General features: G+C 36.4%; 2 protein-coding genes across 2 annotated transcripts; one reads left to right on the top strand and one right to left on the bottom strand.

The window, feature by feature from the left end:
• The first annotated feature begins 239 nt into the window (after window positions 1-239).
• LOC102230065 (transcription factor E2F5-like) lies at window positions 240-8,982 on the top strand. The gene is made up of 9 exons (XM_014474310.2): window positions 240-256; window positions 367-502; window positions 1,944-2,053; window positions 2,212-2,373; window positions 2,846-2,954; window positions 3,171-3,492; window positions 5,574-5,714; window positions 7,044-7,082; window positions 7,888-8,982. The coding sequence occupies exons 1-9, from the start codon at window positions 240-242 to the stop codon at window positions 7,962-7,964; spliced, it is 1,113 nt and encodes a 370-aa protein (XP_014329796.1). The 3' UTR covers window positions 7,965-8,982.
• A 1,985-nt stretch (window positions 8,983-10,967) lies between these two features.
• Window positions 10,968-21,397, bottom strand: LOC102230328 (atypical chemokine receptor 4-like). Its single transcript, XM_023335229.1, has 3 exons — window positions 21,392-21,397; window positions 18,131-18,266; window positions 10,968-12,942 (listed from the first exon to the last, which is right to left on the bottom strand). The coding sequence occupies exons 1-3, from the start codon at window positions 21,395-21,397 to the stop codon at window positions 11,822-11,824; spliced, it is 1,263 nt and encodes a 420-aa protein (XP_023190997.1). The 3' UTR covers window positions 10,968-11,821.
• Between the last annotated feature and the right edge of the window lie 5,469 nt (window positions 21,398-26,866).

Here is a 26,866-nt window from a genome sequence, read left to right as displayed (position 1 = left end):
TGTTTCTGTCATGCTATATATTTATAGTAACACTTTTAGTATGTCAACCTTTATGGAGTATATAATGTATTTTCTGCAATACTTGCCTTAAACTGGGTCAAATTATTTGATTTGTTGGCTCCGTATTGTTTGGGGGCGGAGTCTAAGGGGAGGAGGGCACGAGGTGGACAAGGGTTGCCATGGCAACCGTAACTCAACGTAACGTCCGTTCATTTAAAAAGACCACAGAGGCAGCGTAAATGCTGGTCCTGTTAAGGTAACAGACGTGTTATCTGTTAGTTGAGAATAATGGTCGCTATCTGTAGTTAAACGCAAGTAACTGACTAAAACAAACAAACAAAAAAAAGTGGGTGCTTCTCTTTTTAGAGAGAAGATGGAGTTGGAAAGGACGGTGACTGAACGCTCGACCTCGAGTCGCCATGAAAAAAGTTTGGGGCTCCTCACGATGAAGTTTGTCAGTCTACTGCAAGAAGCTAAGGATGGCGTTCTTGATTTAAAAGTGGTCAGTGACACCGAGAGACGACGCTTTCACATTATTTGAGTGTATATTGGGGGGTGGGGGGAGAAGGTTGATCGGTGCTGTGCTGCCCCGCAGTTTCTGCTGCTAGTTTTAACAAAGGGCTGTCCGACACAAGTCGTCAGGTGTATTTATGTATGGAACAGGTGCACTAGGAGTCCGCCATTAGGATTAGCCCATTGTAAAGCCGTCAAAAACAAATGAAAGAACAAACTGTAAACAAAACAACTTGCAGTATGATGAAATGTTAATCAAACTTATTGTTTACAGGTTGAGTATCTTTAGCACTGGAATGTGAATTCCTGTGCATGCTGTATTTGAGAGAATCTGAAACTTTCAAAAAGTCAGTTTGTTGTTCCAGAAATCGCCAAATGCAAAATCCTTACCACAGATCTTCGTTGTTTACCCATTTCTGTAATAGAAAAAGGCAAAAATGATTGACGTTTTTCTACAGGTAAATTGAAATAGTAAGCTGAAATTATTTTCCCTCCTCCTGGAATTCACGTTAACGAAACGTATAGACTGATTATTGGAGTCAAAATTTGTACTCATGTAAAAGTAGCCCTTCTTTCATATATTTTTACAGAGGTAAAGTGAATTCCAAAAAATTACCAAAGTATTTGGGGACTTGAGTTGTGAATCCTGACTAGCTGCTGTAATTTGTGAAAATGTTGTCTTTATACACAACAAAATATAAAGTTGTGTTTAAGTTCTTGTACTTGGAATGATAAGGTAAAATAATATAGAGAACATTTGGCAAAATACACTTTGCCAAAAGAACACATTTTGAAATCCTACTGTTCTGCACATCAAAAAACCTTTAATATGAGGTGCCTTATTGGTAAATATAGGCTTACACATTTTTAATAAAATTTATTAAGACACCATTAGGGTCAAACTTTGTCTTATTGACAGGTGAATTCTTCAATATAATATGCTTTACTTTACTGTTCTGCTTTCAGTAGCACTGTTCTGCTTTCAGTAGCACAAGGCAACAATTTTGTAGTGAAGCTGGTATGAAAATGTTTTTAATGAGAAAGCCCCACAAATAACTTTAGGTTTTTTGCATTGCATCTTCAGTTCAGGAATCCTGCTTAAAATGTTAACATGTATTAGCACAAGCTTCGCAAATCATCCATTAAACTTTATCTTCCAATTCTATCCATGAATCTATTTTTCCCTCTTTTCTTGCGCGCCAAACCTGGTTAATGGTTACAGTGGATGTTTCTTAGACTCTCTCCCCTCCCTCCTCCTTTGTTACTTTATTTAAGAAAAGGCCAGTGTTTTTTAAAAAATTTTTTAAGCATAAGCTGTTTTTTTTTTCTTGGGAGGATTTGGGCAATATTTCAGTGTTGTGCGTGTGTTGCTTTTAGATAACGCCTCTTATATGCGGGCGACTTATGTCTCTGTTTGCCTGAATCAACAGGCTGCAGACAGTTTGGCAGTGAAGCAGAAGAGGAGGATTTATGACATCACGAACGTCCTGGAAGGTGTGGGGCTAATCGAGAAGAAAAACAAGAACATAATCCAGTGGAGGTTTGCAAATATTTGCTTTTTATTTTTAAATGAGCAAACCCGAAAGGGCAACTGCAGGCTGGTGAATCTTTGATCTTTGAATATTTAAGTTAGAATTGACAAGCAGTGGTTCTACATTCTCTAAAACCCCTCTTCCCCCCCGCCCCCCCTGTGATCAGGGGGCAGAACAACGGGAGCCAAAGTCAGGAGATGTTGGAGCAGATCAGAGTTTTAAAAGCCCACATCTCTGAGCTCGAGGTTCAAGAGAAGGAGCTGGATGACCAGAAGGCCTGGGTGGAAGAGAACATCAAACACCTCAACCATGATCCAGACATCTGTGCATATCCTTCGGCTCTTTGTTTCTTTTTTTTTAATGTTTTTTTTGTTTAATTGTTAATCCTTATTTTTTCCTGTTAACATTCCAACATTTCATTCCTGTTTTCTAACACTGCTAAAAGAAATTTCAGATTTGTTTTTTCACCTCAAGTGTTTACATTTGTCACAGAGGCTTTTCATTTGATTTCTTTCCAAGAAAAGTTGACATAGTTTTGACGTTTTAACTCTGAATTGTTCCAAGGCTCATTTAATTCGTCTCACATGAAAGAAACCCCTGTCGGATTCTGTCAGCATTGTTTTCCCGTTGAACAGAAAAAGGCTATAAAAGGAGGATTAAAAATATAATCACTAATGAAATTCGGTGAAAAAGCAGCCAGGCTAACCCTGACTCTCACAATGCCTAAAGCCTTTGTTTTTCCCTTTAATTGTCTCCTTTTTTCTCTTGAAGTTAATCCTGTTTCTTTAACATCTCTCCACCTATAAATTTGTGACGCACGAGGACATCTGCAATTCTTTCAGTGGAGACACTCTTCTGGCTGTTGTGGCTCCCTCTGGAACCCAGCTGGAGGTGCCACGTCCTGAAAGGGTAGAGTGATTTACCAGCTTGAATAGAAATTAACATTTTCTTCCCTTATGACAACATTGACTAGAAAGTTTAACATTTAAAAGGTTCTTTCCAGCTTTTTGTTGTGTTAAAGCAGACCTTTCATTGCAGGCTGTTTGGTGTTTCCTGAAAACTAAATATATATAAAACTGTTGATGAAGTTTCTTTGATACAGTAAGCTCATGATCATTTTTACAGAGTAAAAGTGGTCAGAAGAAATACCAAGTGAACCTGCGGAGCCACTCTGCTCCCATCCAAGTGATGCTCATCAACAGAGAGTCCGGCTCCAGAGTCCCTGTGGTCTTTCCTGTACCACCCACCGACGACATTTGTCTGATGCCAACCCCGCCCAGCACGCCCGCCAGCCTGCAGAAGTTCCCCCTCCTAAACTGTGCTGCCACTACACCCAACCCCACCTTCTCCTGCAGCCAGGACTCCGTCTCCTCAGACCAGCAGATGGTGCTGCCAGACCTAGATGAAGAGCTGACTCCATCTTCCACCCCTGGTGACGTGCAAATGGGTGAGTGACTAAATATTCATTTCAAATTTTAATCCTCTACATGTTTCCTGTAAGCGTTGGAAATTATTTAAAAAGGACTGAGTGCTTGAAGTGGATTCAACGTGTGATCCACCACAGCGACTAGAACTTTCTTTCTTTATTGTTTGTTTGCATGGGGACAATTGTTAAGTATAAACAATTACTGAATACTATGACATTTATAGGCTAAGCTAGTGTGCGGTGCACAACCTCAAATGTAAGCAGCACAAAGAAGTGCATAAATATCAAGCAGAAGGAAAAGTAATTTGCTGCCTTTACTCTTATATGCCTAGATAAAATCGAATATAGCAAACTGACTTAAAATCACCTTATTAAAAAATGTATCCCACCTGTGTGTAATTTAAACTCAGTATAAATCTGGCTGTTCTGTAAAGAAGTGAAACATTAGTTAGAAAACATTTAACAACAGACTGCATCATGTAGACCCAAAAAACACAGCGGACGGATCGGAGATAAAGCTGCTGATAAGTTGGTTTAAAAATATGCAAGATTTGGAGATCTTATGGCACAAGTCCAAACCTACCATAACCTGACCAGACACCTAAACTAACAGGCTGGGAAAGGAGGCTATTAACCAGAACCCCATTGTGACTGTTGAGGAGCTGCAGAGATTCATAGCTGAGGTGAGACAATCTGCTGATAGCGGGTCTGTTGGTCACTTCTCGGAAAAGAGTCTAAAAGAAAAAAATCATAACTGGGCAGAAAAAGCCGCAAAAAGTCAAATCTTACAACACACTGACCATACTACCCCTATGGTGAAATATGGTGATGTCAGCATCATGCTGAGGAGATGTATGTTTCTTTAGCCGAGTTGTTACAAGTTGATGGAAGATCATTAGAGGAAGCTGTAGGGAAATACTGGCAGAGAGCTCCACAGCTACAACACAAGAGCCGGTTGGTGTCCAAGCATATTCATGTTTGAGTTGCCACATTAGAGTCCTTCAGAAGTAACAATCTACGGAAGTGTAGATTGTTACGGAAGTGTAACAATCTACGGAATTGTTGCACACACTTCAGAATTATTTTTTTAATTATTTTTTTTTATTAAACCATAAAATAGAAAAAACCTGAATTGATTTTTGTGTTTAGGTACACCTTAAAATCTCAGTAAAACATAAGTTTGTGGTTGTAAAGTGATAACATGGAGGATTCAGGGATGTGCTGCTGAGATGTACACACACCTATTTGGTTCTGTATTCCCTGTAGTGTATACTGAAAGCACACACAGCTTTGTTACCTGACTGGACTGATCTCCTATGGTACAAGTCACAAAACTCATCCCAGGAATATCAGATGTCACCGCTTTTTTTTTTAACATGCCAGGACAGGAAAGTGAGATGTGACAATGTCTTGCAACTAAAATGAAAGTACTCTGAGAGTCATGATGTGTAGCTTGATCATCTATGTGAACTGAACTCCAGGGGTCAGACCTTACAATGGGGATTTCTATTATAAATGTTTGCCTAATTACAGCTACCATCTTTTTAAATTAACTTTTAGTTGTTAATGCTCTCGTTTGGAGCGCTATTGTTTTTGCCATTTTTATTTGTTTGGAGAGAAAGTTGCATAAATTTATTAACATATTTAATAATTGCTGTATTTACTGTTCTGCAGTGGCCAGATTTTTCCCACAAGTCATGAGAAACCATTATTTTCCATTGTGAAAGGGATTTCTCCATTAACAGTTTGATTGCCTGTGTTTCTGTAATTATGCAAGTTCAGCTGATGCCATTCTCAAAGTGAAACCGATGCAGAACTTTATTACCGGAATAAATGAGGAAATGGCAAAAACAGAAGATTTTTAGTTTTGTTTTCTTGCTGTTACACAACAAGGTGCTGGAAACTGTGACTAACTATAGATTGCGGTAAAAAGTCCTGAGGTCCTAGTCTGTTAAAATTTCCGGTTGTATATACCAACTTAAGTACTTTACCTGCTGGTTTTAAATTAGTTTTAGGATTGATATGAGAGTTGGAAAAGGTTTTAAGCACATTCGGAAGTGAATTTTCTAACAGCATTCCTGCTTGCTATCATATTTCTGCAGAGTGTCACAGCGAGTCAGCAGCAGCAGTGTTGGAGCAGCATCAAATAGACCTGGAGGATCCAGAGTTCCAGTCTGTTCTGGACGTTAGCAGCCTGCTGCGGCTCAGCGCAGGCGCTGACAGCATGAGGGACGACAGAGAGGGTGAGGCGCTTTGCTGGACACCACATGCAGAGATAGCGATCATGGGTGGTTTAATGTTTGCTTCGCTGGCTTGCTTAAAGAATTTACAGTGATCATAAGATAAGACCACACTCCAATATAAACCCTTCTAATGGGTTGGAAAACCTCTCCCATCTTTAATGTTATTGGATCAAATTTTATCAGCACAAAATTACATTAAAAGCTACCGGTAATTATTATCCATTTGTATTCATTGTTAACTAGTCCATATTCATATCCATGTAAACATTGTTTTAAATATGTTGTGCTTGGTATCTTACACTCATTTCCAGTTTAAAAAAAAGACACAAATTCCTCTGTCTTTGTCATGAACATAATTGGTAATCAGCTACAAAAATGGCCTTAAACCTAACAACGTTTTGAGCCAAACCTGATCCATCTAGATTTGTTAGAAAAAGGGCAAAAGTTTTTTTTGCTAAAATCATCTTTGTTTTGTGCACATTAAAAATGATACCCTAAATTGATCTCAAGGTGATGTCTCAGCAGAGACACCATGTCTGGTGTGGGAATCTTTTCACAGATGATGAAAAGATACACCGGAGCAATTCAAAGCAAGGATGAAAGTTATATTCTGTTTATAAGACAGCAGACACCGGTACGTTTTAGAACTATTCTCAAATTGTGCCGTTGTCAGAGAAAATATTCGCTATTTTCGTAGAAATTTACAGTACATTCGCAACAAAAACTCTTCAGGTTTCACCAGAAATTGTTGTTGAGTAAACAAGGTATAGTCAGAGGTCATGGTTCTCAGTGGATGGAGTTGGATTGCTTCCTTTAGGTTCAGGCTCTTTCTGAAGAGTAGGAGTTGGTGAACAATGAGTCTGCTTTGCATTGAAGAGTCAGCTGAGGCGCTTCTTCTGGGCAGAAGCAGAATTTGTTGACCCGTTACCCTAGCAACAAATATTAGAAAAGAGGATGAATGAAGACCAATATAGTGTGTGGTTGGAGCCAACTGAGCTATATTTGAACCAAGCAGCAACCCAACTGATAAAGTTATGCCAGTCAATAACATCAGATCCTGTAAATCATTAAGTGTCTCAGTAACCTTGGACTTGCTAATTTGGTGTACATTTATTATTTTAAAGTTATGTTTTAATCGCTGTATCTCAGGGTACAATGAACTGAAAAAGTGAACAGGAGTAGTCACACCTGAAACTCGGAAGCACAATACGAGTTACAAAGACGTTTATGGTTATTAAACCTGTTTGACTGTGGAAGGTGGGGGTGGATTGATTTACACTAAATCAGTAAAATCTTTATTTAATTTTTTTATTTTTTATTCTCTCATAGGAGCTGTTGACCTTATTGATGAACTAATGTCTTCTAATGGTGAGGATTATAACACCTACATCACAAACCTCTGAATTTGTTTAGTTAGATCTGGATACCTCAGAGTTTAAAGAAACCTGATTGGTCTGTAACTATCTTGGTCTGTTAGAAGTCGCCCTTTTACCAGGATTGTATGCATTTGTTTTACACACACATACTTTTGTTTAGTTTTTAGTGGTGTATGTACTATCAGTCTTCAAATTTTGCTTTATGTTATATGACACAATGGACTAATAGCTTTAAATCATTTCAGAACTTGATTAAAACCATGTTATCTGGTTTTAATCAAGATAACATAAATTCTGGAATCGAGTAAAGCTGTACGTTCTTTCACTTAAAAGGAAAATAACTTTGTGCCACAGATAAAATCTGACAGCCCGAACTTTAGCAGACTACATGTGCTTAGAGAATCTGTCAAATAAGATGGATGATCATGATTATGTTATCAATACCACATGTATCTCAGCAAATCCAGCGCAGTGAAAAGCAGCAACTTATTCCTACATTCTCAGTAGCATCTAAACATGACTTTTACTGGATACTCTTCTGGTCATTTTTACCCCAAAAATGTCTTTTAGAAATCTAAAATGAGTACTAACTATTAAGGCATACTCAGCCATGGCACTCTTCTGATAGATAGATAAATATAAACCTTGGAGGTCTGCAGCGCAGTGTGAAACTGGCACCAGATTTTCTTTCCTGGGGATTTTTCTGATGTCTGAAAGTGTGTGATGCATTGAATGTGTTTGTAATAACAGACATATTTCCCAGTTTACCTCACAGATTCTGTTGTTCCTACGAACAGGTATAGACTACAGCTTCAATCTGGATGATGGTGCAGGAGTGTGTGACCTGTTTGATGTGCAGATCCTCAATTACTGATCTCTGCTGCCTGCCACAACTCTGCTGCCCTCATTTCACACACCTCCAAGAAATATTTCCTGTTATGTTGTTATTGCACAGTCAGTGCTTCATATTGTTGCCTTAAAACAAAAAAAGACACATCTTTAGACTGCACAGCTGTGCATCAGACACGATACAGTGACTTTTGTCAATGACACCTGGCACCTGAATGCGTTCTTCAACAAATATATACATATTTTTAAGGAAGCCACATTTGATGTCTTTACTAAGACTTTAATGGTTTTCTGGGTAAATAAAAAATTCCAGACAGATAACGTGTCTTAGAAGTAAAGTAAGATTAATCCTACAGCCTCATTATATTTTTCCTCATCCACAGGCTTTTTTTTTTTTGCCTATTTTTCTTATTCTTTTGCGGCTGGTTTTATTTCTTTATTTCAACCAAGGTTGGAAATCCAAGCTCTTTTTTTAATTGAAAAGCATCATTTGTTTTACAGTTCTGATTCAGAAACATCTGATATTTAAGGAATAAATGTTTTGGTGTCATTTTGTTACTTATTATTGAGGGGGGGGGGGGAAAGCCAGAAACTTTTTTCTATATTAATGACACTGCCAGTTTATGCCTCCCTTTTTCACAGCTGTATATATTTAACTACATTTTATTCTTAATTTAAGTTAAAAAAGCTATTTGTTCTAGTGTTTTGTAACTGAAACTAGGTTAAATGTCTTCATTTAAATAACTGAGTTTGCCATTTTTCTAAATTGATGACTATTCAGAGCCCTGAATGACATTTCTGTGTATTTATGTTTTCTAATTAAAAGAAGTCATGTTTCGTTGCACATAGTCATTTTTTAAAATAGTTTTTCCTGACTGAAGTTCAATGGTGGGACTGTTTGTGTTGCTGTGTTGGAGGCAGATTTGCTGTGTGATATTCCCATTGTTCCAGTTTTGACTTTGTTAATCACTTTAGTTTTTTGTTTTTGAGAAATAAAAGTAAAAATACATTTTATAAACTGAGTTGAGAGGCACATAAGTTGCAAAAACAAAGACTTCAAACTTTCTCATGTTTGCTGTGACTTTATAACTTATTTTGTTTATATGCACTTTTCTTTGCTCTTACCACTACATTTTTTTTGTGCTAGTAAAATAATCACAAATAGACTTTTTTTTATATATAATATTGACCACCGTATAGTCTAACAAACTATACACTTTGTTAGATAACTTGACATCATTTTGAGAAAATCTTAGCTAGAATCTTTTAATTTTCAGCTTATCAAAAAATAAATTTAGAAAATCCATATTTTCTTTTATTAACATTTTTGCTACATAAACTTGATGAAGAAGCTTTTCACAGCTTCCTAATTTTTAAAAATCATCTTAGCGTGAGGAGGAAAACATCTAAATGCTCGATAATGAAGTAAACATGAGCACAGGGTTGTAGGTATTAAGTCTTTACAAAGGTAATAACCCTTTGTTTCAGTCAGAATTTTGATAGTTCTGTTTTTTTCTGAGCATCACAGGGTATTCGTATTGAATAAATGGTAAAACTAAAGTAAACTGGGCCTAAAAATATACAGTATCTTAACAGCACTGCAATGTTATAAGCAGAAAAACTGTCAGGCATAGGAAAATGCTTCTTTTGTCGTGACGGACTTGTTTTTGACAGAAAATGTTATAAAATGTATAACTGTGTTTAGTTATATTTTTACATTTCAAACCCAAAATTGGGTCTGTTTAGCTTCAGGAAGATGGTTTCCACAAACAACCTTCTGAAGCATAGCCCATCATTTGACCCAAATCAGATGGAATCCAGCACGGAAAAAAACACTTTCTTGCTAATCTAATCATTTAGGGTTTAATGGCCTGTGTTTGTATAAATGGTGTTTATATGAAGAGATTTTGTAATCAAACAAACTCGAATGTAAAACAACAGATTGCAGCAGATTCTGGGCGATATGCTGCGTAGTAAATATTTAAACCTCATTCCTCTACTGTTAAACTACACGCTTCTACTCCCAACGCTCTGCTCGAAAACGTTCGTTATCAACTCCTACAACGTTACTGGAAGTGGTTTCAGTTGTGTTGTTGTTGCTGCTGTTATCTGAGAAGGAATTTCAAGGCGTGTGCAGAAATCTCTTCTTCAGATGTTCAAACAGTCCAGGAAATGACGAGGTTTTCCCGTTTGGCATAGAAATCCCTCAGGATGTCAAACCTCTATGAAGGATTTCTTGTTTTGTTTGCTGCAGCATCAAATATCAAATTGAAAACTGAAGCGACCTCAGAGAAAATATTTCAACAACAGCAACCCAGAAAGACAAACAGGCTGTACTCAGATTGAGAGGTGCATGCATGTGTGTCTGGTTAGCAGGAGGACATATGTGCACCATCAAGGAGACCTGGTGTATTTGCTCATGCTGATTATAATTAAAATGAGCAGTTAATTACCAGAATGTAACCCTCTTCTAAAAAAACAGCCTGTTCTTGTTAGAGAATCTAAAATGGAAAAACTTTACCTTGTGCATACTTTAAACTGTGTGGGTTGAATGGGAGGCAAATGTTTCCAGTGAAAGTCTGGAGAAAAATCTCTGACTAACACTTTGTATATGTAAGTGCATCAGTTCATTAAATGGTGTTCCAGCAAAGACGGGCAAACAAAGGCCATGCAGATTAAGAATTGTGGTTTGTCCATTACTTTAGACTCAAATAAAAACGTGTTATAATTTTATTATAACTATCCCTTCATGCTTAGCAGGTTAGCATGCTATTGGGATTACTGTGTTCTGATGCAGCATAATAGAGAACAAGTCTTTCTCATAGATGTCTAAATTGACACAACCTCTACCAGAGAAAGAAAACAATAAAAAGACATTTTAGCAAGAACCCAATTTTAACTATTTGCTTTGATTTAGTTTTTTTTTTTAGTTTTAGTAATAAAACACTTTATGTTTCAATAAGAAGGACATAAAACAACCTTAAAATCTCCTAAACTCTCCTGCCACTGGTACCAAAACAATAACAAAACAAGATTTAGATTTTTTTAGCTTATTTATTTTACAAAAAGCAGAGGGGAAAAACATTCCCAATCTAAGTTGCAAAAATAAACAGGTAGTTTCTTTTAAGTAAGGGCTCCCAGTGAGAAAGTGGGTTTCTCACCACAATCAATTCAAAAATTCAATATAACTGCAGTGCGTTGAAAATAAGCTCATACATGCAATATCAAATTATTTATTTGCTCTTCTGGCAATTTGCCTTTCATACTTTTTCCATACAGAGATTATGGAAGCACCTCTGTCAGTAAACACGTTCATGTAGTTATTGAATACATAAATTGTGAAGTTATACACCAAGTTTACACTTCTATTGCTATTAGTGGTTAGCTTGTCACTCAGCACAAAAATTATGCTGTTTGATTTCAACAGCATAATTTATTCTCGGCTCAGATTTTAGAGCTGAGAATAAAGTCCCAACCCATTTGAGAGTGTTTTTATTTGTGTGTGTTAGTAAGTGTTTTATTGTTGCTTCTCTAACTTTGAACCTCAAAAAGTCTGACATCCATGTACAAAACGACCAAAGCGCCATCATATCCCTCAAAACAACAACAGTCTTTGTTGTTTTGACTGTTCCAAAACAAGTAGCCACTACTTGTTCTTTGCTCACCATTTTCCACTTCAGTTCAATATTTGAATTCTCAAATGTTCTCCTTTGACTTCTCTTAAGAAGTTTCTTTTTTAAGCAAAAGTCCAATTTTGCATAAAGAAGTACTCCTTCTTGGCTGTGGTTTAGTAGCTCTACATGAAACATAATTAGCCTTTAGGCTGACACCTAAAGACCATTAAAGGCCTTTGAACCACAGCTGGAGAACCATTGGATTCACTCAAACTGAGAATGAGTTTGTCTCCTGGGTTGCAGTATGAGAGTTAAACGACATATCCATCTCTTCGCCATCTGCTGGAGTCTCTTGTGTCCTCCAGCTCCTCTTCCTTCTCTTTTGTCCAAACTTCTTAGCGACTTTTGCCATATGCTGCCTGAAGGAGGACCCCATGAAGGCGTAAAGGATCGGGTTGATGCAGCAGTGAATGAGAGCCAGGCTTTCTGCCACCTGAGTCGCGTGATCCAGTACCTTGCTTGTCTGGCAATGGGTTACAAAAATGTACACTGAATCTACGGCACGGTGCAGTTTTAGCACATTGTATGGCAGCTGAGTGACAACAAATACCCCCACTACTATTAGGAGAACACGCAGGGCTCTCCACTTCTTGCCTCGACTCTCGATGGGAAGGTTTCTCAGCGCTCTGCCGACAGACCAGTAGCAGATCACCATGACCAGGAGAGGAAGAAGGAATCCCAGCAGCACCTCGGCCACCTCCAGCACAGCTTTACCACTCCGAGCCATAGATGAAGGGTAGATGGCAATGCAAATGTTCCTATTGGATGTCCACACCACTTCTGAGAAGATTAAATCAGGCAGACCGAGCAGGAAGGCCGTTCCCCAGACAGCTGAGCACCACTTCCAGCAATGCCTCCTGTTGAAAAGCTTCTGCAGCCTGCCTCTGTCATCTCCACCCTGCACTCTGAGAACCGCCAGGTAGCGGTCCAGGCTGATGCAGGCCAACAGCAGCATGCAGCAGGTGAAGTTCAACGTGTAGCAGGCCGACACAATCCTACAGACGGCGTCCCCCAACTCCCAGCCCCTGGCGGCGTCAGCGGCCCAGAAAGGCAGCGTGAAGAGGAGCAGCAAGTCGGCCACAGCCAAGTGGCTCAGGAAAGAATCCGTCATGGTCTTCAGCCGTTTGTGGTAGGCGTAGACGGCCAGGACCAGAATGTTTCCCGTCAGTCCCGCAACTAGACACACACTGTACACGATGGGGAGGAAGAAGGCTGCGAAGGACCGGATATCGCCCTTCTCGCACAAGGCAGGATAATCCTCATAGCTGTAGTTGAAGCTGGTGTTTTCGTGATAGTAGTAGTCGACCTCATGTGAGACATCCATGGTTGCTATGAAAGAGGTGACAGAACATTTTGAATTATTCTTAATATTGAAGCAATCACAGTTTGTTGCAACAAGATTTATTTAATATGTTTAAAATGATGTTGGCCAATGAACAAAAACAGCAATCTGTAGCATTAACATTTTAGCTCCTGTAGCAAATCAGCTACAGGAGCTGATTTGCTCATTTTTTATGGATTCATACATCCATAACTCTATAAGTCGTACTGGTTCCCAAACATCAAATCTATCCCATTATTCACAAGTTAAAATGACTGAATCTGAAGAATGATTTCCTTTATTTTAACAAGGCTTGTCGTGCATGTCCAATGGAGAGAGTTGTTGCAGAGAAAAGGAAGAATAATTTACATGCCTTTTAAGGGACTTTATTGCAGTTTTTCACTCCAAAAGGCCATTCTGCTGCAACTTTTAGATTCCCAAGAAAGTTTAGCAGATGATATAAAAATATATTTCTGTATTTATATATAAGTATTTTTTAATATGAAAGTTTCATCTTTCATTGTTTTCATTCCAGTGATTAATAACTGTTTCACATTTAGAAGTTTAACATGATGAACATTCAGTATTGAACCCTATGAGAACTTCTGTAATGTTTTGATTAAAAGAAAATATGATGCTTAACATTCAACCCCCTTGATTTCATGCAAACAGAACATTATGAATAATATGTTCCATTTTAATAAATGTGTTATTTGAAGAAAGATGCTTTACTTTGGCTACAGGAAGATTTAAATGACTAATTATTCTCACTAATAAAAGCTGGGCTGAGCTTTCACCTGCGTTTAAAGATCAGACATTTTTTAAAATATTTTTTTTAGGAATTTTTGAGAACCTCAGTGATGAAACAATTAAAATATGGCAATTTCTCTGTGATGAAGAAGAAAAACAACAACAAAAAGTGTCCTGTGGGTAAAAGGCTGTGACGCAGGTCGCTAGTTCATCAGGGCTGATTATGTTAAAGCTTTGCCACATGTTCCAGATGTGACTTAATTTTATAAAATTCTGCTGGTGTTGATTCAGGCCAGTTTGGATTTGGAACTGGAATTCCCATCAGGATTTGGACAAAATAATTTACATGTTGTGAAGTGACTTTGGGGGGGGGAGGCCTGTTTCAGTTTAAAATAAGCCAATTGAGCCAAAGTGCTTTGAATGTATTCACAACTTTCCCAGGGAAAAAACTGAAAGACAAAATTGTCTTGGCAGAAATTGTAAAAAGCAGCTTAATTACAGTTTTATTCGAGGATCTCATCTTCTCCAAGACCCATTAAAATCAGATGCAGCTTGTTTGGATCATCAACTTATTAGATTATTTTTTTTTTACATTGTCTCAACCTTCAAACATTTTATCTGTAACTTTTTTTATGTAAATGTGGAAGAAAATGGTGTCTACATTCTGGAAACTCAATAAAGATCACAAACGGTCTGTGCAATGTTCACATCAGGAATGAAACACTCAAAACAAAGATGTGATTTTCATTTTTTTTCTAAAACACAAAACTTTTTATCTGCAATTTGAATAGTTATATAATTTTAAATTGATTTGTCCTTTTAACCCACTGGAAAATGAACAACATACTGACTCAGTTCTTATCCTGACACCATCAGCTTGAAAAAACAAAATCTAAATGCTTCACTCTGTGCCGACTTTTCTCTCACATAGAATAAAAAATATATTTTTTAAAGTGCTTGTCATTGTTCAAACTAATCAAACATTTTTATTTTATCTTGTTTTTCTGAGGGACACAAAAGAAACAGCGCCACCTATACAGTAGTTAGAGCATGCAGTGGTTGTAGATTAAACAGCGCTTCTGGTGCTGCAACGTGACTGAGTTGAGCACGCCTGGCTCAAACACAACTGTAAAACCATAGGAAACAGCTGTCCAAAGAAAGAGGTACCAGCTGGGTTTAAGGAAAATAAATACCAAAAGGATTCAGGAACCTTGACAAGATCTGTGTTTAAGAACTGCAGCTGGAGTTTCAGAAATATCCATGAAAAAAAACCAGGAGAAATGATAAGAGGAAACATATTGCCCAGTCATCTTGGAATGCATGGACAGGTGGAATATTTCAACATTTAGAAACTGTCAAACATTGGAGATAATTTAATGGCATTACTTAAGACCTTACAAATAACAACAGCTCTTTTGTCTGAGTTGAATGTGGAGCAAGCCCTGCAGTAATACAAATGCACACAATGAACTTCCTCTGGTTCAGTTAAAATCTGTCAATGAATTTAAACTGTGATCTGCCAATGCTGTTGGCAGGATCTGTTTATCCTGTCCAGACCTGAATATTTCCACCCGTTGTTTCTTTTATATGTTCATAAGCTCATCTGCTTCTCTGCTGAAAGATAAAAGCAAAGTCCAGAAAAGAAGATAACGTGTAACAAGTAGATAACAAGTAGAGACTTAAAAACAAAATACCTAAGATTCTCTGGCTCCCCCCTCGATTTATTCACGCTGTGGTGCATTTAATCAAATTTGATCACTCTTTTTATTTGGGAAAATTTTCTATCAGCAGAAAACTTGGTTTACCGGGAAAGTTAAAGTTATTGAAACATGGGTTGTTATTTTGCAGAAAGATGATATTTATATAATTTGCATATTCTCTAATATGGAATATTTTTATAACACAGTATGTTATTGAAATGTTGCCCTTCCTGTACAGTGTTTTATTCTTTATTCTGTTTATATATATATATATATATATATATATATATATATATATATATATATATATATATATGCGAGTCTGTCTGCTCACTTTGCTGCTGTTGCACAGAATTATGAAAATTATTTATCCCCAGTGTTTTAAATTATGCTACATCTGTTAAATGACAACACTAAATTTGTATTTCATTCAGTAAACTTTTCTCAGGAAGTGGTCATCGGTAAGCTCCTGCTGCTCTGACTCGATCATGTTTAGCTTGAAGAAAAGCTTGAAGATTTCTTTATTTAAACATCTTGAGAGCAGCTGTTGATATTCTGTACCATCTCCTGTTGCCAATAAGGCAGCATTTCATATTCTGTACTGGCTAATAGGTTTCTTTGCAGGCAAAGTGGAAGTCTTGCATTTAAAATATCCTGGCATTGCAGCCACCTCATGATGCCATTGTAAGGATCCCCGAGCCTTGGAAGGGAAACAAGCCCGATGGTTTTGATTGGAAACCCTGACCAACTTTTAAATGCTAAAGCGCTTTGTTTGCAATCATTTGTTGAAAATAACTATTAATTAATATTTTGTCCAGTGTGAGATTATGCTACTGCAGTTGAACATTAATTTGTTTTAATGTGTTTCTTCCGTCTTTGTTAGGGGTGCGTACAAATATGACTGGTGGTGAGTAGATCTTAACATGAGTTTGGAAAGGAAAACACAAAACATTAGCGATCGAGCTGCTGCTGAGAAACCGCAGCTGTTGATGATTAAAACGAAGAGGGGATTTGGGAGGCCAGAAAACACCAGAAGCGTTAAGCAAGAGCATAAACAAGTAAAACTGTTTTGTCTTTTTAAGGTGCAGAAAAGTTGAATGGCTGGAGTTGGTGGTTTACACATGCAAAGCATTGAGTAGGAGCTGGAATGGTGTGAGGTGTTGCAATGCATGGTCTTTATTTGGAACTCCAGGCAGGACCTAACCTGCATTATAACCACAACATCCTGTTGCAAATTAGCATCCAAGCAGGTTTGGGTTTATCAGAAATAAAGAGACTATTCAACCTAACAATGGATGAAAAGATGTTTCAAATCCAGTGAGGCATGTTTATCAAGAAATGAAAAGATGAATGGCTGTGATATTTCACCTTACCTGAGATGTAACAAAAAGAATTCATCAGAACTTCAGATTACAATATAATGAAGCTTCCAGAAAGAATAAATAGTCTGCAAATCTGTCAAAGGTGACCTGGAGGATATGAGTCAGTTTTTGAAGTTATGTGCTGGAAATGCCACAAACTGGCAAAACAACTTTGATAGAAGCCAAATGGTGACAGCGAGATTCCTGAGTCAGAGCATCTGCAAAACAGCAAGTACTTGCTAACTGCTGCCATGAAAAGCACAAGTGGTTCAGCTACCAAAAATGTTCAAGGTTCATCAATGCAGGGAGCATCGACCGGAGCGCATGCTGCTGAAGACCTTACTGCAGAGCAAATGTTCATTTGAAAGGCATAAAAAGATGACAGCGCTCTGACAAACATACACTTCAGCGCTGAAATGAATGGCTAACCTGACAGCCTTAAAAAACATGCAGCTTCTGGTAGAAATGTATAGGATGTAATCATCAGAACTCTTTTTTTAAAAATACTTTGTCTATTTTAAAACTATTTAAATGGTTCCTTAACACGGAGATTAAATGAGACATGATACTCAACAGGACAAACACAAGGAGGAAAAATCCCTGAATCACTGAACTCATCACCACATGACACTGACAACGTACCAAGTGATTTTCATGACAGTGTTTCAGCAAAGTCAGATGTTCTGCTTCACCACAAGTATTTCTGAGGACTTGTGTCATTTAAAAAAATAAGGAAGGACTCATAGTGACGACTTGTTCCCAAAAACGATCTTTGTGATTTTTATAGTGCCTTGCATAATTATTTATACTTGTATGTTTGCATATTTTGTCATATCACAACACAAACTTAATTGGTTTTAACTGAGATGTTATGTGATGAATAACACAAAGTACAGAGTAACTGTACTGTGGAAATGAAATGATTGATTATTTTCAAAAAAAGGAAAATGCTGAATTAATAAAATTACCAAATACAACCACAAGTTTACGTAGTGGCAGCTACATTTAGGACTTCATTTACTAAATAAATACTAAACATATTGAGAGAAGTGTCTCAATTTGAGAAACTCTCAGAGTAAAAGGACTGATGCATTTTCAGCAATAAACCATTTTTATAAGTGTTTCAGAGTCATGCTGTAGTTAATAATGATCTTCATACATTAATGCAGAATTTTTCATAAACATATTTTCTCTGATAAAATTTTACTTTAAGCAACAAAAGGTCATATGAAGCAAAGATAAAACAGTCTCATTTAATAACAAATGGAAAATTAAACTTCATAACACTCGTTTCTCACAGACTTCACAACTGAAATGAATTAAGAACTAAAAAGATGAACGATTATCTATTTTAATCCACACATATTAATCTGTAAGATACTCACTGTGTTTGGATTTAGCTGTAGGTTTTCTGCTTTTCACACGTCTGCTCGTTGTGCTCTGCAGAACTAGGTCGCCTTGATTCAGTATATGGTGCAGCACATGTGGGCGGAGATTGGAGAAAGCTCCTCCAGCCTCCAGCTCACAAACATGACGCAATATTTACAAGCAGACAGATTCGGTGCATGAAAGTTCAAACTCCAACACACACATCTGTGTGTCACATGTTACCCTGATAAACTTTCAACAAACAGAAACCGTTTAGTGTTATTACCTAGTCATTGTTCCCACTGTGCAGGACTGAGCTACAGTGCTGTGGAGAAACATTTGGAAGGTGTTTTCAGATGATGATACACAGAGCTTGAAAATAACACATCATCGTTCACAGATAGTTGAACACAGTGGTGGTAGAGTGATGGCCTGGGGCTGCTCTGGTTCTTAAGCTCACAAAATGAATGGAATGTGCAGCAGAACAGACATCCAAAACACACAACCAAGAACATAATAGGATGTTAAAGAAAGAATACTTTTAAAGGGGCCTAGTCAAAGTCCAGACTTAAAATCTAAGGTGCTTCAGCGTGACCTTAGACAGGATGTTACTAGAAAAACCTCCGGAGTGGCTCAGTGCGACAAAGAAGAGTGGGACAAAATTTCTCCACAGATGTGAGAGACTCATTTGACAAGTTATCAATATGATAGTTATCAAAAATGATAGCTGGCAATTAGGGCAATTAGATCGGGCAACAACCAGGTAATGGGTTTAGGTGGCAATGTTTTTTTTTTTTGTTTTTTTTTTTTTACATAGCACAGGTTTAAATATAAGACTGGATTTTGTATTTACTCAGGTTATGTTTTGGTGCTATGGCCTGACATATTTAAGTGAAACAAAAATACAACAAATCTGTCAAAGAGGAAACTCTTCACAGCACAACAAACTTATCTATCTACAAGTTAAAATTGAATCAAAATTAGGACTATGGGGATAAATTGGGGCCAAAAAGTTTGGTAAAAAAACCTTTTGTTTGAAACTGAAAAAGAAAGATGTGAAGCTGAAGAATAATTTCTGAAACTGAAAAACAGATTATAACCTACTTTTCAGATTGAAGGTTTTCTTTTAGTTTCAATCTTTTTTCTGTTTCAAAACTTTTTTTTTCTTTTTAATAAACTTTATGACCCCCACTTAGCTCCATATAGGACCATCTGTCATTCAGTCTGGTAACAGTGAAGGCCTATGACCACAATTTTAACTTCTTTGTTTTTCCCTGAATAAACAACATAGCTGCAATAAAGAAAGGAATTCAAATTATTCTTTACCCACATGTTTTAGGTTACAGCTCAAAACAACATTGTATGTGCCATAGATTTGATTTCTTCCTGTTTTCAATAGAAAGTGGAAAAATGTTGACCAGATGTGGAATAGAATACTGTTTTCCTCTTATATGTCTGAACATAGATCTGCCAACACCTGATATACTTCTAGATCAGACTTTCTTAAACTGCGGTCCGTGAGCGTCCTCTAGTGATCAGCGAGGTACTGCAGTAAACGACAGTTTAATTGCCGTTATGAGCTCAACGTGCGATGCTACAGCTAGCTTACCAAAGTATTGTGTTAAAAATAGTGATGGAAAACTGGCTTAAAACCGGATAACTCAAAAATAAATAAATAAATAAATAAATAAATAAATAAGAACAATAAAAAATAAAAAGCTGCAGATACCAGTGGAAAGAATACTACGGAGCCCCCTAGGGGACATGGGCATATTTTTTTCTTTTGCGTTCGCGTAGATGTCTCCCTGCAACCGAGTGCAACTGGCGTCTTTTTTTCCAAAAAAAAAAGATGACTTCTTCTTCTTCTTCTTCTTTTATATTATGGCGGATCGCAAACAGCTTTAAGGTGCATACCGCCACCTACTGTACACGAGTTGTAGCAGCATTACTTTACATCTCTTAAATTCAATTTTTCCAATTTTGTATTGTATAGATAAATAAATAATGCTTTCCTTAATCTGTAAATATCCACTATGTTTCCTTCATTTCCCAGTATCCCTTTAAGACTCCACTTTTGACCTGTCCTTCCAACCATTCTTCTCAGTTTCATCAGGTTCTTATGTTTTACAGTTCATCAATATGTGTTTTACATTTTCTTTCTCTCCACATCCTTCACATTTCATTCCACCTTTTTTTTTGTGCCATTTTTCTATTTCTTTACTCTTAATAAGTGATTTCCCTTCCACTTTCCCAAAGGGAATTGTAATTGTTATTATCCCCTCTAAAGCCCTTTTTGCTAATTTATCTGCCTTTTCATTGCCTTTTACACCTTCGTGTGCTGGTACCCAACAGAACCAAATAACAATGTATAATCTAAAAAACTGTGCTGTATTTCTAATACTAAATCTTTCCTATTATTTCCTTCTTCCTGAATACTTTCCATAACTGCTTTAGAATCTGTGCATATCACCACCCTGCCTGGTCTGACCTCCTCTACCCACTGTAAGCTTAGTATAACTGCCACCATTTCTGCTGTAAAAACAGATGATCTGATAGTCTTTTAGAAGTGTAAATTTTAAATTCTGGTATATATATTCCTATTCCTACACATCCTTTTAAATTCTTAGAAACATATGGATATATTTTAAGATAATTATAATATGAGTTTCTTAAATATACATCAGTCTTTTCCCCTATGTAATTTAAATTCCAATCATTTTTCATTTTAAGAAGTCTCATGTCTACATTTACCTCAGGAAATAGCCATGGAGGAATAACACTAATCGGATTAAACTGTGCTATTTTCCTATCTTCTAATCCAGTGGTTCTCAAACTTTTTTCAGTGATGTACCCCCTTAAAAATATATTTTTAGTCAAGTACCCCCTGACACGGGCAAAACGTTTTTGGAATTAAAAAGAGGTACAGTGCTGTAAAGTCACTGTCTGATTTATTAAAGCCAAACAACTTATATCAGTGAACCTGACAAATACATCCATATTGCAAACATTGCATGGTTAAACAAAAAAGAAAAACAGAAGACGGTGACCACCAGGAAGGTATAAAACCAGTCAAACCGTTTTATTTTAAAGGATATTGAAACTAAATACTGAATATAAAATTCAGTGCATGAACACACATTTATATTTTATCGAACTTTTTACAAAATAATTTTTCTCAAGACTTATTATGAGGAGCCTACTGATTTTTTAAAGATATTTTGAAAAGCTTCACGTACCCCCTGCAGTATACCTCCACGTACCCCCAGGGGTACACGTACCCCCATTTGAGAACCACTGTTCTAATCCATACATTTTAGTCCATTTGTCTACAATCCATCCAAATCCATTACTCTGGAACTTTGAATATTCCCAACAGTTTTGTAAAATTGTTGAAGTTACATTTTCTTCCTTACTACTTTTAATTGTCATCCAATAAACTGGAGCTAATTTTATTCTTCTCATATCCAGTGGAGTCTCTCCAGTCTCTATTAAAAGAGAATTAATGGGTGTCGTTTTCATTGATCCTGTACATATACGTAAAGCCCTACTCTGTAATCTGTCTTTTGTAGTGTTGTTTTAGATGCTGCTCCATATATAAAACTGCCATAATCTATTGTTGATCTCATGAGAGCCCTATATATGTTTAATAATGACTGTCTATCTGCACCCCAGTTATTTCCAGCCACAGCCTTTAGTAGATTTATATTTTTCTTACATTTAGTTATCTATATGTGTTTTCCATGTATAAAAACTATCCAACCATAGTCCTAGATATTTAAATTCTGCTACCCTTTCCAAAGGTTGTCCATATAATGTTATTGTTCCTATATCAATATTTCTCCTATTTGTAACAACCATAAAACAAGACTTGCTTGCTGATAATTAAAAACCCATCCATAAGACCATTTTTCTACTTTACTAATTGCTTTCTTAATATTTCCAACCACATGTTTTATATTTTTTCCCCTCATCCATATGGCCCCTTCATCTGCATGTAGTGCAGATTTTATACATTTATCAGAAAAAATATAATTAATCATGATATTAAATAAAATTGGGCTAATTGCACTACCTTGAGGTATTTCATTTTCCACATTAAATTCTTTTGAATAATCATTCCCAATCTTCACTCTTATTTTTCTATCCAGCAAAAGAATTGCTATCCAATTATACATCTTCCCACCTATTCCCATCTGATTAATTTTTATAAGTAGTCCTTCTCTCCATAATTAATCATATGCTTTATTATATAAAAAAAAATACATTTTTATATGGACTATAATAATTTAGAATTTTAATATTTCCATATTTTCGTAAATTAAATATTTCTATAATAACACATTCTAATTCTTTATTCATTGGGTTTTTCTTATAAGCTATTCCATCTTTAATGAAAGTGGCACATCGTCCTCCACTACCGTTACTCCTATCCTGTCTTTCTGTGCTACATTCAGGAATCTTAAAATCTAGGTTAGGTTTTAAGCATGTTTCTTGAACTATACTATATCTGAGATTATTTCTAATTCATAAACAAACTTTTTAAATTCTTGCCCATTGGCAATTAAACTTCTCACATTCCATTGAAGAATATGTAGAACCATTATAAAGACAGAGATTTAAAAAATCCAAATCCCAAATGTTGCTCTTGAATCTCAACATTACTATTTGGAGTTTTGAACATTCAGAGTGTGAGCAAATATTGATGAGTCGTCTTTTTTGTTTTTTCCTGTTTTTGTTGTTTTTTTTAATATTATTTTACTGATAATGCTAAGAACACAGAGGTTTTCATTGGGACTCTTAGTTATTTAACTGACCACTTAAAATGACTTTTAACTATATGTTTAAAAAATGTTGTAACTAGAAGATTGTATATTTACCTTCTAGCCTTTACAATTTTAGATACCTAATTCCAGTTAATTGCTGATTGGTAGCTATCTTAGTTTATTTTCATGTAAGCTTCTTTGTTTGCATTCAGAAAAACAAATAAAAATAAAGTAATTGTTTACATTTTGAGTTTAAAACCAACTTTTGCAGTAATTACTGAGGTGTTTTAACCCTTCAAAAAAGGAAAAGAAATAATTATCTTTCATAAATACAACTTGTGTGGTAACAACCTTTAAGAGGATTTGGAAAATATAATATTTTCAAGTGAGACATCTTTTTTAAAACTTACTACATATAGAAACATTAAGAAAATGGGGGTATGTTGACACAAATTAGTTGAAATATAAGCTTTATTGGACATGCACAAAAGCTTAGACAAAACAGCTTATTCAAGACGCAGAAGTCTTAACAGGAAGCTTTGAGGTATTTATTCATGACTTCCTTTGCACATAATGAAACACAGGAGCAATGCTGTAATTCCTTGTTATAAAACACTGTCTAAAATACATGTTTTAAATGCAGTTAATCCATCTGACAGATTATGCGGAAAAGAAACTTGCAACATGTGCAAAAGTAATTCTTATAAAATTAGCAATTTTCAGCAAAGCTGAGAAATCGTCTCCATCTGCCAGCTTCTTATAGCTCTCCCTTTTCTTTCCATATGACAAGCAGAAAGTGGGAGAGACTGTGAATAAGAAAGAGGAAATAGAAAATTTCTAGTATCAATCTACAAATGCATCATCCAGGTTTATTTGTCATCATTATGTTTTTTCATTTGGCTTACTCACACCACTGATTCGTCCAGTGTACACTTGGCTTTAAGTTGTCATAATAGAACTGAAGGCACCAGTGCTGCAACAAAAAATAGAAAAAATGTATGGCTCATTTTAAAACATATTTCATATATACAGTCTTTCCATGTTTTTAAGTTCAAATGAACTTAAAAACACTGGATGTTGGTGTAAAAAAAATTGATTACTTGTATGAAGGAGGTTTGGGTGTCGGTGCTTGCACCTTCTGTAACACAAAGAAAGAAAGAAGTTTACAGAACTGTAGAAGTTGACTGATTGCACACACACACACAAAAAAAAAACATTATTAGATAAAATACACAAATACATTTTTGTATCCCAGTTTCTCAGACACAACGCAAAACCATAAAAGATTGAGTTTTGCCTCACCACACGTCTGCGTGAACATTTACCGCCACTCCGCAAACACGGGCTTCCTCCGGGAGGTTTGGCTTTTTTCACCACCTGCAAAAATGCAGGAAATGAATTGAAAAGAAAACATTATTTTAAAAAGTATTTTCCAAAGTGGGACCTTATTACCGGAGGGTCCTGAGGAGTCTCCGTCTCCATCTGCGTCTCCGTAGCTGTGATGAGCAGGAAAACCTGCAGGCACAACAGAGCCAACAGCAAACGTTTGTCCATAATGGATGATCTGAGGAGTCTGAATCAGCTACAAGACGTGTACGTCTTTATATCCTCTCCAGCAACAGAATTCATTTGCATTTTAAGTAAACCAGGAAACTATTAAACTGGGTGTGTGCTCATGAAGAAATTTGTAGAATTTATTTTGATGTACCCTACGTACCCCTAACATTTACTTTATGTATGTTTATTTTCATCTCCTTCCTTTGCCTTCCCTCCTTAGTTATTTCCTGTCCAAAGCAACAAAAATAAACTGCTGAATTATACAGGAATGTTGCTTTTTGCACACATGCTGCTCATTTATACAGATGCAGGTCAGTAAGTTACAGTATATCAGTAATCCAACAAAAAAGCAGAAAGTTATATATCAAGTATATTCATTAGATGCAGAAAGATATGTTTGAAGTGTTTGCTTGCCATTCTCCTGCTGACCCCGGATAAGTCATAAAAGGTCACTGAAAAGAAGCAGACTATTCAACAGGTGCTGCATCTGAGAAAATTAATGGAAAATTCATAGAAAGGACAAACTTTTTTTCTGACAAACTGTTAGATGTTTGTGAAGCAAAGTTCATGGAAGACTTTGGGAATAATTTGGAAATTAATTTCTCAGAATGTGAAGGAAGAACGAAGATAAATGTTTTTTGTTAAGTTTCCTTTGTTGATGATAATTCGGATGTGAAATGTTGGTCAACTTTATTTTTTGCACTCATTCATGCAAGGGAGGTGCAACCAAGTTCTCAATTTATGAAAAGCCAATATTTCATAATTAAAAGTGCTTTTGTAAATAATTGGTGTAAATATAGATCTTGGAGAGTATAAACATTTTATATAACAAAGAATGTTTTCTCTCTTTTTGTGGTTGCTTTCAGTTTTTGACGCTTTCCAATCTGTTCCTCTTTTAGGACACAAGATGGCAGTGTTGCTCAGGTCTGTAATCTTTCGGTTTCCAACCTGAAAAACAATAAAATAGGCGATCCTCATTATTAGTTGATTATGCAGGTTCTAGTAATCATTTAAACAGGAGATTAGTATATATAAACATTGTGATGCCATGCAATTGTTTAGTACATTTTGTTTACTAAATGGGTCAAGATGGCTGCAATCGAAGCATCCACAGCTGTAAGTTTGTCAGAGGTCATATACATTTGGCTTTTCAAAATAAAATAAAACAAATGAAAGAATGCCAATTAGCCATAATTATTGGGTCAAACTGCAAGTTCAAATAATGCCTTAATCAGCTAAACTGATGAGGATTAAATTATTCACTTAAGTCTTAAGATAGCCATAGGTGGATTCATAAAAGTAAACAGAAAACGTTCATTTAGATGTTGAATTGACTGACAGAGTAACAGAGACCAAATGTTTATTGATATTAACCAGAATACATAAGCTGAGAAATTAATCCTCCATAAACCAGTTGTGTGTAATTAAATATGAGCGTTGAACAGGAAGAAACTGCAAACTGAACAGGAAGAGCAGCACAGATCACCTGAATAACATTCAAGGCTTTAAACCCTCCTTACTAACTATTTCCATATGGATACTGTAAAGCAGTAGCGAAGTACAAGTACTTCGTTACTGTACTTAAGTACAATTTTCATGTATCTGTACTTTACTTAAGTAGATTTAATAATGGGTACTTTCTACTTTTACTCCACTACATTTTACAGTAAGTATCTGTACTTTCTACTTCACTACATTTCTACAAAAGTGTCGCGTTACTCGTTACAAGTCGCACTGCTTTCTTTTTGTCCGTTAAAATATGAAGTTCAGGGACTTTAAGGTGGCGCCGTAAAATCCAAGCAATAACGTGACTTAGTGTCTGTTGTCACCCATCGCCTCCCCCTTTACTAGCACGCGGAGCTCCAGACATGCGCAGTGGTTTCCTCTGAGCGGGAGAAGATGTCTAACTAATCGATAATAGCTGCATAAATCATAAGATATGACGACATGTAAAACCAGCAGCGCTTCGCTTTCACAGACGGTGGGACTTTGTCCAACTTTTAGCGTCACTTGGAAGGAAAGCTTAAAGAAAGGTAAGATCTGTGGACGTGATGCTAGCAAAGCTAGCTGTACTGAGACACATGTTGCATCTGCGATGAAAAAAAGTTGTCACTCATGCGCTGAATTATTGTGTGGATTCAGGAACGATCCGATTCTTCTGGACGGATCTTTACTAAGGTTGATGGGACTGAAGCCTCACTGAGAGCCGTTCTTTGTTCTTGTATACACTGCAATAGCTATATATAGCTATATATATATATATATATACACACACACACACATTTATTTAATTGCCGAATAAGTAAAAGTTGAACGTATGAACACAGAGCATGCTCATTGATTGATTTTGTCTCCTGTCATGGTGGCAAACATGCAGTGGGAGGGAGGATGAGAACAGTCATGGTGCTCCTTCTGCTTGTTGCGCCGTTGGAC

This window comes from Xiphophorus maculatus, chromosome 6, assembly GCF_002775205.1.
Source record: "Xiphophorus maculatus strain JP 163 A chromosome 6, X_maculatus-5.0-male, whole genome shotgun sequence".
NCBI classification, from domain to species: domain Eukaryota; kingdom Metazoa; phylum Chordata; class Actinopteri; order Cyprinodontiformes; family Poeciliidae; genus Xiphophorus; species Xiphophorus maculatus.
This window is presented reverse-complemented; position numbering and strand designations above follow the sequence as displayed.

What these genes read in the sequence shown, in the direction of transcription:
- LOC102230065 (XM_014474310.2), top strand. An exon ending in CCCTGGTGACGTGCAAATGG is followed by an intron (nt 3,493 to 5,573) that starts GTGAGTGACTAA and finishes ATATTTCTGCAG; the next exon opens with AGTGTCACAGCGAGTCAGCA. An exon ending in TGAACTAATGTCTTCTAATG is followed by an intron (nt 7,083 to 7,887) that starts GTGAGGATTATA and finishes TCCTACGAACAG; the next exon opens with GTATAGACTACAGCTTCAAT.
- LOC102230328 (XM_023335229.1), bottom strand. An exon ending in TACAGCTAAATCCAAACACA is followed by an intron (nt 12,943 to 18,130) that starts GTGAGTATCTTA and finishes CCTCTTTCATAG; the next exon opens with CAACCATGGATGTCTCACAT.